This window comes from Paralichthys olivaceus, chromosome 9, assembly GCF_024713975.1.
Source record: "Paralichthys olivaceus isolate ysfri-2021 chromosome 9, ASM2471397v2, whole genome shotgun sequence".
NCBI classification, from domain to species: Eukaryota; Metazoa; Chordata; class Actinopteri; order Pleuronectiformes; family Paralichthyidae; genus Paralichthys; species Paralichthys olivaceus.
In genome coordinates, this window is record NC_091101.1 from 1,835,257 (window position 1) to 1,848,011 (window position 12,755).

Genomic DNA, 12,755 nt, shown 5'->3' on the forward strand with positions numbered 1-12,755 from the left:
TTATATATATATTATATATTTATAATGAGGGATTTTGAGATTTTGTGATACTGTTCATACTGTCACATTGCTCTGTCTAAAACCTCTGGGTGTTGTTTGAGCATTGCTGCAATTTTTTATATGACTTGCATATGCATGATGGAGTACCTTGATTTTTTATGACATTTCATTAAAAGGGTACATTTACAAACTGTGTTGGATTTTTTCCTCTGTAAAATATAAACAGCATGCTTAACTACAGTGCAACCGCTGACATCTTACTCACGGTAATGGTCATGCAAAATGCATGATAATAAAAACACATACTGTGGAGTTCTATCCATATATGTATGTTAAGGTACAAAATAGAATTGTAGAGCTGGAGGACGGTGTACCTAAATATGTGACAGAGGACTTCATGGGACAGCTCGTTGATGTAGTCCTTGGGCTCACTGGGACAGTGGACCAGTTCCCCTCCACCGCTGCCCCCAACAGGCTGGAGTTTAGAGGCCTTCCTCCTTGGACCCATCAGTACTACCTTACCTTACTCCAGCCTGGAGGATCTATTCCTCAAGCATCGTTCTAGACACAGCATCACAGAAGAAGAAAAGCTAATGGGAGTGTGGGAGAAGGATACAGGGTATCACAGGGTGAGCATGTCATTCTAACATCTTCATCTAACATATCATAGTTGAGGTCACCTCCCCTCACTTTTTTCTTACCAACTGAAGAGGCTGCCCTAAGGCGCCATGAGGAAATATAAACAAGGCAATACTTCACTTTTGTCTTTCATCAAACGCACATAACATTTAAAATGCACCTATTAGTGACATTGTGCAGCTCATCACCATAACAAAAGGGGGGGGGAATCTCTAGGCACATCATGATTCGATTCCTATTCAGAGGGATACGACTCGATTATGAAACGATTATCGATGCAAAAAATAATTTTATTTCAATACATGATTAATCTTTTATCACTGTGGGACTCCTAGAGGTGTGCATCTTCACTAGATGCATTACTCTGCTGGTCAACTAGAGATTCTGCTCCTCTGATCTTTACTAATCACCCACACTTAGAGCTGATCTTTATAAAAACCTGCTGAATAAAAATGTATGTTCTTTGTTAAATGAGGCATTATAAGTTAAACAAAACTCTGTGTGTCCATCTCTGTCATTCACAAAAACTAATCCACATGTATTTAGTTATTATGATGTCAGATCATGAATCTGGATCGTTACGATCACCTTAAAACTGATGTCCTGGCTGTGCGCATCTTGTGTTGTGTGTATCAGATGAACTATGTGCGCATAGTGTGCAGGTGTTTAAATACATGCCTCATAAATGCTAAAGCAAATCAACAAAAAAAAAGTCCAGGTCCTAATAACTTTGGATTAGTGTTGGTGTAAATTGTTAAAGTGCAAAGTGAGCAGAAGAGTGGAGGGAGCATACCTAGACAGGAAAGACCTTTAATGTGCGTCTGTCCTGATCCTGAAGCAGTGGCGATTATAATTATGGAGTGGTGAGACATCGCTAACAAAATTTACATGGCGGAAAACATTGATCAATGTTCTTTCTTTGCATCGATGCAGAGTCGTCCACATCGTGATGCATCGAAACAAATTATTAATTCCCTCACCCCTACATAACACCACAGCAGTTTTTGTATCAGAACAAACACAACCAACTTATACATAACGTCAGACCATTTAGAACTAGAACTAGACTTTAGAATATTAGTTTCTGATTCACTTAAATAGTGGTGAGATTGTTTTAACAGTAGATCGATCAACAAAGAAACCAGAAAATCTCATTCATTACATATCATTTAGCTGACGTTTTTATCCAAAGCAACTTACAATAAGTCAATTCAACCATGGGGTACAAACCCAGAACAACAAGAATCATGTAGGTACATTAGCTTCAAAAAAGCCAAACTACAAAGTGCTACATGTAAGTGCAACTACATTCAGTGTAATATCGACAAATTTATAGGATTGGGTCTTCCTGATTTTTGATCTCCTTTTGTGTGAACATAATAGTATTCTTCTGGCTTTTGATTTCCCTGTGATGCTGTACAGGCATAACCTCTTTTCCGATTTCTAACATTAGCATGTAGAAATGTAACTGGCTGAATATGAACGAACTTCATGTCTGGCTATCAGAACTTTGCTGAACTACAACACTAATTATTAGAAATGTTTACTTCATTTGATCACCAGAAGGAAGATGAGAGCAACAAGCCATTACCAAATGATACTCCACATAGGTAGGTATAGCTCTTTCAGCACTTATTTCTCAACCAGCAAGAGGTCTGACTCTTCAGTTAACAGACAATTAACTCTGTTTACAATGGGATCTTAGCAGCTAAAAAACATTTTGAGTTGGCATTGGTGTTTACTTAGGTCGTGTTTACTTTCCAACCTGATACAGTTCCATTTCAGGGGTAATCCTCATAATGTCATTGCAATGTCCTCAAGGTTATCCTCACTTGAGCTTGGGTTAAGAAATCCATGAAAGAAAGCATATACACTGCTCAAAAAGATTAAGGGAATACTTAAATCACACATCAGATCTTGATGAACGAATTTCGAACTAAGTTGAAAGTTTTCACTTATGTATAAGCAGTGTATTAATACAAAATGGAGGTTTGAATGAGTAAACCAAGCATGTAGGCTCCAAGGCTCCTGTGTCTCAATTTAGGGGCTGCATCCTTCTAAGGACACCAAGACCGCCCCCCTTTGTGGGTCGCATAGACCATGAAGACCGAACCAAAATGAGAATGTCTGGTCTAGAGAGGCTTTCCTGATTGGCATCACCAGCTTCTCCCGTCCCTTTAGCTGTTGCATAGTAACAGTAACAGAGCTTAAGTTTGACATGCTAAGAAAGTTTAACAGACGGTCTGGTTCTGGACAGAAACCTGTTCTAAATGTCATGGAGTCAGTACGTGATCAAATTAAAGCTGCTTTCAGACATGCACTAAACCCTGGAATATCTCTGAACATTTTCTGCAGGGGGAATATGCATGTTTCACCGACCAGGCCCCTGGTAAACACTCGATGTGAGAACACAGCAGGAGAGCAAGAGGGCATGTTTCTAACATGTTAAGGGAGATTTAAAAAACATAAAGAAAACAAATATTTCAGGATACACATAGAAGACACTGATGAAGATGTCAAGAGAGCTTTTAGTAATAAGGGTTGATGCCGGTGTTGATGTGCTGTAAGCAAACAACAGTGATCTTCACAGCAGAATTTACACATTACATCCTGACTCTGCCTGCTGAGCCATCACTTGAATGTTTCTGAGATGTCTGTGTTGTTGTGAACATATCTGAGCATAGAATCTCCTGCTGTGTTGTTCATGTGAGAAAGGCAAACTCCAGACCCAAGTATGTGGAGTTCATGTCTGAAAACAGCTTAAAAGACAGCAGCACTGACACAGAAAAAGATGCTCCAAACAGCCAGCATGCCAAGTACCGGAGAAACTGGTGAACTGAGGATAACTTGGGCTGGTGTAAAAACTTTTGTAGGTACTATAAATGCGTGTTATTGTTGATGTGAAGACGTGGAAGCACCTTTGTCCTGACAGCTCGCTCTTGACAAGATACACAGACACTGCGCCGCAGAGGTTTCATCCAAGCACCAGCTTTATCCAACGCAGAAGCACTTAAGAAATAGTATTAAGTAAGTGTTAAGGCTTTAGTTATTGACAGCCACATTACTTCGCTCAAATGCCAATATGAGAAGTGCAACAATAAAAAAGCTCACGAACGGCAGCTTCACGGAAACACTGGCAGTGCAGCTACAAGACAAACAACGGGTTGATGTTCACCAATTAATAAAAGCTATAACACTTGTTCAGAGACAATTCATAGTTACGTCGTCATCCAACGACTTATATTAAACTGACGACACAAACATGTCACACGCGTTTTCATGCTGTAAACTTTAGCCTGCTCTTTGTCAAAGCTAGCTTGATTAGCACAGTGACCCGCTAACATTGCACACAGAGGCAAACACACTGACTGAATGTGTACGGTGTTTGGTAGAGCAGCTAACATACCTGTGTTTCTTTATCGCAGCTGTGGTGTTACTGTGTGCAGCAGCTTAACTGTGAAATACTGATGATCTTCTTCTTCTTTTTCTTCTTCTTCTTCTTCCTCTTCTTTTTCTTCTTCTTCTTCTTCTTCTTCTTCTTCTTCTTCTGACGCGGTTGGCAACAACTTATCTGTGCATTACCGCCACTGTCTGGAAAGGAGTGTCTGTCAGAATGGACTTTAACCTTATTTCTATTGTAGAGTCCTCTGTATTGTAGAAACCTGAGTATCGCCCTCTGTCCTGCATCAGCTGGATCCCAAGATTTCTATTAAACCCTCATATTACACTGTTCCTTTAGACTGAGTTTTTAGATTTCTGTGGTATCTCTGTTGGCTGTTCCCATGTCTCCTACTTTTCTACATCTCTTTTCCTTGTTCATCCTTTTGCATACATATCAGCCAGCTTGTTTCCTTCCTCCCCAATGAGTCCATACAAACTGGATTTCTATTTGTATTCTTATAATTACACACAGCATGTGCTACCTTTAGAATTATGTTGCGTCTTGTGTCCAACTGACTATTTTAGATGCAATGGCACTGTTGGAATCATATCAACATATCAATACATAACTAACTTTTTTACTTTTATTTATTATATACTGAATAAGGCTCAATAATGTAACAACAATGACCTTACAATTACAAATAACAAAAGTAAAAACAAATGGAGAGGGGGTTACCACTCTCTCTTTTTAGACCAGCTGAGAACACGATGCATTCTTCTGTATGTATTCATTCCATTTTCCCCAGTGTTGTTCCTGGAGCCCTGCTTTAATCCTTAAATGAGTAAATTTTTCCATAGAGTATATTTCCTCTACAATGTCCAACCACTGTCCAGATTGAGGATGGTCACATTTTAACCAGCTCCATATGATGGTCCTTTTACACACATATATCAGGATTTTGAAGCCATAGCTATCCTGCCTCAGGAATCTTTTAACATAAAATCTCCTCGAGAATCTGAACTACCCTGTCCCAGAATGTTTGAATTTTTTAACATGACAAAAAAGGTGTGACTGAGGGGCAGTCAGCTGTCCACACAGTCTCCACCATGTCTGTTGTTTACCTGATTGTTTAGTTTTTATGTGAGGTGTAGTAAAGAAGCATATCAAATTCTTCCAGCCAAATTCCCTCCATCTTTGAAGCTGATGGACGTTTAATGAGTTCTACACATGTAATGCCACCCACTCTCTGAAAGTTTAATAATCAATTTTAGTTCCCATTTTTGTTTTGAATACAGAGAATTTCTTCCAATTTGTTTTTGCAAACTGTTATGGAATTTTCATAGGCATTGTCTCTTGTCCTCTCTGGGGCATAGTGCGGCAGGCTGTTGTGTTTGGGAAGTGCAAGAGCTTGGCGAAGGTCAAAGGCTTCAGTCCCTAGACATCACAGATATGATGTCTAGGGAGTGCGTAAGCAGGCAATACAGTCTCCAGAACTAGAAAATACATTTGATTGTTTAGCAGACCCATAGATTAAATGATCTGTTGGGGTTTAAAGTGTGACTGCAGGAAAGCCGATTTCCGAATATGAGAGAGCATCATGCAGAGATGTTGTTTGGGTGAATTCTGATTTTCTCCTTGGCCAAGCTTCAATAAATATTTCATCGTAAGACGTCAAAGGGATCCTGAACGCTTTCTGTGTTACTTTTCAATTGGCTTGAAAAGAAATGTCAAAATTGACTCAATCAGAAGGGTCAAGAATTTCGGTGTCTATTAATGGTCAAAACAAATGGAACTCAATACATGTAAAGAAAATACAGATGTGATTGATTAATGAAAGCTGGTAACAGTGGGTTACAGAGCAAAGTGCGTGGTGGTGAAGAAAAAGAAAAAAAACAAAACAGATGTGGGTCGTGTGTTTCTGATCCCCCCGCAGAGCCATTAAAAGGGCTGCTTTGTTTTCCAGGGTGGCTTCAGGCTGCACCCAACACAGAGGGACCCACCTGAGGTTTAAACTATAGAAAAGACGTTTTTGAAGTAGTGCATAGAGGCCTATTTCATTTAAATCAATATTGGGGATTATCTACTCTGTGTCCTTTGGTAAAAGTGGAGGCTCCGTTCGGATTTCTGATCCCGGAGTCTAGGCGCTGATAGTTTTAAGATTGTGTACACTAGGCAAAATACTTTCTGAGTACATCCATTTTTTGACTTCAGACCACGACCATTATATTAACAAGAAAAGTGTGACCTCTTTGATGCTGCTGCAGTGTTTTACTGATATATGTTGATGTATAATGTCTTAAATGTGCATGTGAAAATGGGTAACAAATTGTCCAAAGCAGTGAGGGGAGGTTATTCTATAACTGAACAAACAAATTCACAAAAATGTATGAAAAATTGTAACTATTTATCTGAGACAAAATATTATAGCGTGGAACAAAAAGGTCAACCTGTCATTGATAAGCCACAGGCTGAAGCAGGTGCACACACACCCATATTATATCCCACATCAGATCCCACATCACATTTTAAAGCAATGTTTTCTCCACAAATGCCGGCTAGAATTGTTGGTCGACAGGAGGGATGAGAACATGTTTTCTCTTTTTCTTCGTTAATGTGTGAATGGACAGATGGTGCATGGCCGTATGAGGGGTTGTTTGAAAAAGAGAAGCTGCAGATGGCTTAGATGACTGTTAATCCTAATGTTGGTAAACCCTCTTGGAATTTTGGATACATGAAGGAATGTATGAAAAGGTGGTTAACAGTAGCTCATCAGCGATGTGGAATCAGAGTGAGCAAAGGCAGCAAATGGGGTTCTGACGAATTGAGAGAAATGGTGTAACAAAGTGCTAAAAATGTGACATATGCCGAGGCTTCAAGCAGAGTTACAGACGCAACCAAATGAGCTTATGGAAATAAAGCAACGACATGTTGATGATTTGGAAGCATGTGCTAAAGCCATGATGTATGGCTGGGCGAAGCATCAAGCTAAAAAACCCTTTCCTCACACTCTGCTGACCATTCTAAATGCTGCTGGATTGCCACTAATGTCAGACCAACAAAAAAGTGAGAAAGTTGTTTCAACTTATACATTTTTTAAAAATACAAATACAACAAATGCCTTTTTAACTGCTAATGTAACTGGTTCAACCAGCTTATCACAGGCAAAGAAAGACGACAATTTTTTTCTACAGGTAGCAGCAGTTCGAGAAGAACAAAGAATGCGAACAGCATACAATACACGGCATACCAGCTGACATTGTTTCTGACAGGGGTCCCCAGTTCACCTCTCATGTGTGGAAGGCTTTTTGCCAAGCCCTTGGAGCTAAGGTCAGCTTATCGTCTGGATTCCATCCACAGACCAATGGACAAACAGAGAGGGCTAACCAGGACCTGGAGTCTTCCCTTCATTGCATCTCAGCATCCAATCCATCCACCTGGAGTTCTCACCTGACCTGGATTGAATATTAACATAACTCTTTGACCAACACGGCCACAGGTATGTCCCCTTTTGTGGCTTCTCTGGGTTATCCACCACCTCTGTTTCCCTACCAGGAGAGCAATTTGGCTGCACCCTCTGTTCAGCATCACCTTCCTCGCCATAGGAAGCACCAGAAGGACCCCTGGTCAACTGGACGAGCTCAGCGTGCTGATCAAGACCCAGAGGGAATACTGTGAGTGCAGCTTGTTGTGTTTCACCGAACCATGGCTGCATTCGGCTTTCCCGGACTATCGCATGGAGTTACCCGGCTTCACTACTGTTCTAGTGGACAGGGACGTTATACAGAGCGGTAAGAAGAAGGGAGGAGGGATTGCACTATATGTGAGTGAAACTGCTAGCAGTGGGAATGTGCCCATATTATTTACCGAGGGAGTTTACATTCCTCCATCAGCTGATGCGATTGTAGCTAGCATTCACTCCACTGTTACAAGGCTTCAAACTCATCATCCCAATGCTTTTATAGCAATCACTGGTGACTTCAGCCATGTCACACTGGAAAAAACTTCACCTTCATTCCACCTGTATGTTAACTGCCCTACAAGAGACAGTAAAACACTGGACGTTCTGTATGTGTGACACCCACAAATGTATGGTCACAATTGTTGAGTTGTTTGAATTATTGTGTATTTTTCTATGGAAAAGACCAGATTTAAATGTGTTTTCTATATGGGTTTTAGTAAGGTGCGTTTCCCCAACTCCACCACAAGAGGGAGTATCATTAGAGATGAGCACTAGTTGTAGTAAGCTGCGTCAGGCTTCCGTTTCTTAAACAGAGGACTGCCTGCTGGATGAACACAACTGATGGCTCTTGTCTGTACTTTCCTGTACCAAACAGGTAACTCATCCTGAGGCCTGTAACATAATTTTGGAGGCACAGCTGGGATCTGTGTCATATGCAAGGCGATGCTGATCCATTAATCTACGAATCCAAGGCAGACATCACAGGACCGGCATGGTGGGGCGGCAGATGCGTGACTGAGGCAGCTACGGGAGTGTGAGGGGGACCCCAGCTGGAGGAGTGCAGAACTGCTTGCTCGAGATAATTGGACTGTGAGACATTGCCAGCAGAGAAATACGACATGGATGACGGTGAAAGGAAAGAACTGGTGTGGAAGATAAAGAAAAGTCTTCACACTCTGACAGCAGAGGAACTCTTTCAAGTTGTCAGAAACATCACACCAGTTCCTGATCTGGATCCTGGAAGCGCCATCCAGGGGAATGAGGAGAGTTGTGTTGAGTACATATGCACTTATTTGAGTTGTCAAACACTGCTTGAATTAGAGGACCAGGGAGTTTCCTATTTGTTGTGTTTGGAAGATGTGATAACTGGGCTTATTGCTAGTCGTGCTACTGAAGTCAGCCAGCCTGTAGTATCATAGGGTGAGGTTGTTACACTGACATCAATGCCATCTTCACCTGCCACAGTAGTACAGCAGAGTAACACAGAGAGCAAGTCAGCTGACACACTTACCTTTGAGTCCGCAGATCCACAATTGGCAGAGTATCGAATTCAAATGGCTAACTATGAGGCTTTGGGTAAAAGGTTAACTGAGTTTAAGAAAGCACCCATCCAACATGCACCTACCTCCATTGCCACACAACAGCCACATTCGCGAGCAGAAAGTCGAGCCAATAGCTACCCTACAACAGATTCAGCACATATCAAACCTGATAACATGGTTTCCTTAAGAGACTTGTCATTTCTGCAGCGCAGAGAATTCAAAGTTCACGGGGGTCAGGTCGGGGACAGTACATCAGACATAAGCTACCATGGACTGTGTAAGCAGATTGATGAAGGACTGATGGCAAAGTATGCAGAGAGTGAAATCTTCCGAGGTGTCCTATGCATCATCAAACCAGAACAGTTCAAGGACATGCTGATTAACAAGGATGACTTAACCCTCAGTGAACTCAGAAGCTTCATGCATTCACACCTGAGTGAAAAGAGTGGAAGTCAGCTATTTCAGGAGTTAATGAGCACAAAGCAACATGAGCATGAGAGTCCCCAACAGTTTCTATATAGGACGATAGGACTGAAGCAGAAAGTCATGTTTGCTTCCAAACAAGACAACATGGACATTGAATATGAGTGCCGTACAGTACAGAATGTGTTTCTGCGCACTATTCACCAGGGTCTCCTCCCCAAGTACAGTGACATTCGTAATGAACTCAAGCCCCTTCTCTCTGACTGCTCTGTATCGGATGAAGCGCTGATAAGACAGGTGAATAAAGTATCCAGTGATGAGAGTGAGCGACAGCGAAGGCTTGGATATTCTTCCCGCCAAAAGGTAACCCATGCCCACAGTGCTTTACTTGACACTGATAAAAACACTGAAAAACCACCAGACCCCAAGACCAAGAATAAAAATAAAGAGATAGAGGAATTAAGCTCAAAAGTTGATGCTCTAACCAGAATGGTGGAAGCTCTCACAGCCACTAAGACGGCAGAACAACCCTGTCAGTGTGTCCAACACAGCCAACCAAAACACAGACAGACAGCAAAGAGATACAGTTGTCTTAAGTGTGTTGAAAAGGGCACAGATTCATGTAAGCACTGCTTCATTTGTGGAGATGAGGGTCACAGAGCAGCTGGATGTCTTAAGAAGTGGCAAGCAAAGAACTCAAGCCAACCCTCCGCTGATGTAAATGCGCTAAGCAATAACGAGTGGCAGTGCACCACAAAGGTAGAGCTACAACTGGAAACCCAGACCGATGTACAAACTAACTGTGTCACTTGTCCACTCACAAACCAAGAGGCTGAAACAGAGGTAAAGGTGGCCCAGTTAGTGGGAAGGAAATGTAAGATCGAATGCTACATTAACAGTTATAAGATGGACTATTTAATGGACACCAGTGCCCAAGTGAGCATCCTCGATCCTCACTGGGTAAAGACCTACCTCCCTGACCACAAGCTGTGCCCATTGGCTGAACTGATGGGTCGGAAGAATCTCAACGTGCTGGCTGCGATTGGTACCGTCTTGCCATATGATGGGTGGGTAGTAGCGATGGTGAGCCTCCATAACAGCAGCGACCCAAACATGGTAATACAAGTGCCCTTCCTGGTGAGTAGTGTGTCCTTGGACCGCCCCCTTATTGGTTTCAACGTGGTCGAACAACTGATCCTGGGATCCTGGGACCCGAGGACGATGCTGATCTTATCCCCACCCTTGTGAGCCTCATTCGTACTGCGATGAACCTGCAGGAAGACAAAGCCACTGCACTGGTCAACCTCATCCAAACAAAATTCACCAATGAGGATGACCTCAGTCAGGGTGTGCTGAAGGTGGGACCGCATGATGTGGTTATTCCAGCTGGTTAGGTCAGGCATGTTAAGTGTAAAGTACCATCCACGTTTGACACATCAAAACCACTCGTGCTCTTTGAACCCAGTGATATCAACCCTCATCTGCAACAGCTAGATGTTGGTGACAGCCTTGTAGAGGTTAGCCAGGCAAAAGTCCCCTATGTGTGAGTCCCAATCGGCAACCACACAAAACATGATGTGACCCTGCCCAGTAAAACTACACTAGGGAGCATTGAGTCAGTAGTCAAAGTTGTGCAAACTGATGAGCTAGACCCAGCCACACCAAGTGTCACTCAGGTAGCTGATGGTGATAGGTCCCCCAGAGCTCAGCTGGACAAGGGTGACGAGAGAGACAGTGTAGTAGAACAATGGGACCCACCAATCGACATTAGCCACTTAAGTAAGGACCAGCAGAAAATGGTGAAGGACATGCGAAGGGAGTCAGGAGCATTCGCACGAGACGACAATGACATGGGGTGTATAACACGCTTGGAAATGTCTATCACACTCAATGACAACACTCCTGTTCAGAAATCATATACCTCCATCCCAAAACCCCTGTACACGGAGGTAAAAGAATATATAGAGGACCTTCTGGCAAGAGGGTGGATTGTGAAGTCTAAATCCCCTTACTTAGCACCTGTCATCTGTGTGCTTAAGAAAGACAGAACGCTCAGACTCTGTATCGATTATCGTCTTCTGAACCAGTGCACAGTCCAAGACCACCACCCGTTACCGAGAATCCAAGACCTCACAGACACTCTGCCTTCATTACCCCCTGGGATCTTTATGAGTGGGTGCGTATACCTTTTGGGCTGACAAATGCACCTGCTGTATTCCAACGCAGCATGGAAGAAATCCTCTCCCCCCTTCGAGATGAGTGTTGCATTCCGAATTTGGATGACATTCCGTGTTATGCTCACACATTCAAAGAGCACGTGGAAGGGCTAAGAAAGGTTCTGAGAGCCCTTCAGGACCACGGGGTCAAACTCATGCCCACATAATGTGACCTGTTCGAGACGAGAGGTCCGATATGTAGGTCGTTTGGTCTCAGCCGAGGGTGTGCGCATTGATCCTGAGGACCTGGAGGCAGTGAATGCACTTCGGAAGGAAAAAACCTTCTACTGTCGGAGAGGTAAGGAGGATTGTTGGCTTTTTGAGCTACTATCGCTCATATATTAAAGATTTCTCAAGGCTGGCGAAACCCATCTATGAGCTTTTGCAGCAGCAAAAGAGCCCAGAGCAGTCTCAGGGAAGGGGTGGGGGACAGAAGGGAAAGGGTATCCAATTACCATCCAAGACCCCAGTCCAGTGGACTGAGACAAACCGAGAGACGCTAACCCATTCTACTCTTAGTATCTCTAGGCACTACAAGGAGTCCAGAGTTTAAGGAGCGAAGTGGTCTGTGGGGGCAGTAAGGGGTTAAGAGCTCTTTTATATATGATGGGGCCTGATTGTTGAGGGCCTTATAAGTTAGTAGGAGGATTTTGAACTCTATCCTCTGTTTAACAGGGAGCCAGTGAAGTGAAGCTAAGACAAGGGTAATGTGACCCCGTCTTCTGGTTCCTGTCAGTACTTGTACAGCAGCATTATAAGGAGTTGCAGTAGTCTAGCCTAGACGTAATAAAGGCATGAATCCGTTTTTCAGAATCCTGTTTTGACAGGATGTGTCTGATTGTCTTTATATTACGTAGATGAAAGAAAGCTATTCTGGAGGTTTGACTAATGTGTTGGGTAAGTGACAGATCTTCATCAATGAAATCTCCTAGGTTCTTCACAGTGGAGTTTGGAACCAGCTAGAGTAATAATAAAGCCCAGTTGTGTTACCCGTCCATGAAAAAGAGGGAAAGGTCAATTTTGGATGTGCTGTTTGAAGTCCAGTGAAGTGGTCTTGTTGATTTGTGGATCCTGTTGTGCATCTGCTGGTC

At 42.7% G+C, this 12,755-nt stretch overlaps 1 protein-coding gene across 2 annotated transcripts in view; it reads right to left on the minus strand.

Annotated features, from left to right (window-relative positions):
- Nucleotides 1-4,191, minus strand: part of fbxo38 (F-box protein 38) — a 60,221-nt gene extending 56,030 nt beyond the window's left edge. The window contains exons 1-2 of one of the 2 annotated variants that reach the window (XM_069531341.1): nucleotides 4,046-4,191; nucleotides 375-561 (exon numbers count right to left, since the gene is read on the minus strand). In XM_069531341.1, coding sequence (XP_069387442.1) covers nucleotides 375-508 — 134 coding nt within the window. In that variant the 5' untranslated portion in view covers nucleotides 509-561; nucleotides 4,046-4,191. Of the gene's footprint in view, nucleotides 1-374; nucleotides 591-4,045 lie in introns of both variants that reach the window. The other variant, XM_069531342.1, reaches the window with a different exon arrangement.
- Between the last annotated feature and the right edge of the window lie 8,564 nt (nucleotides 4,192-12,755).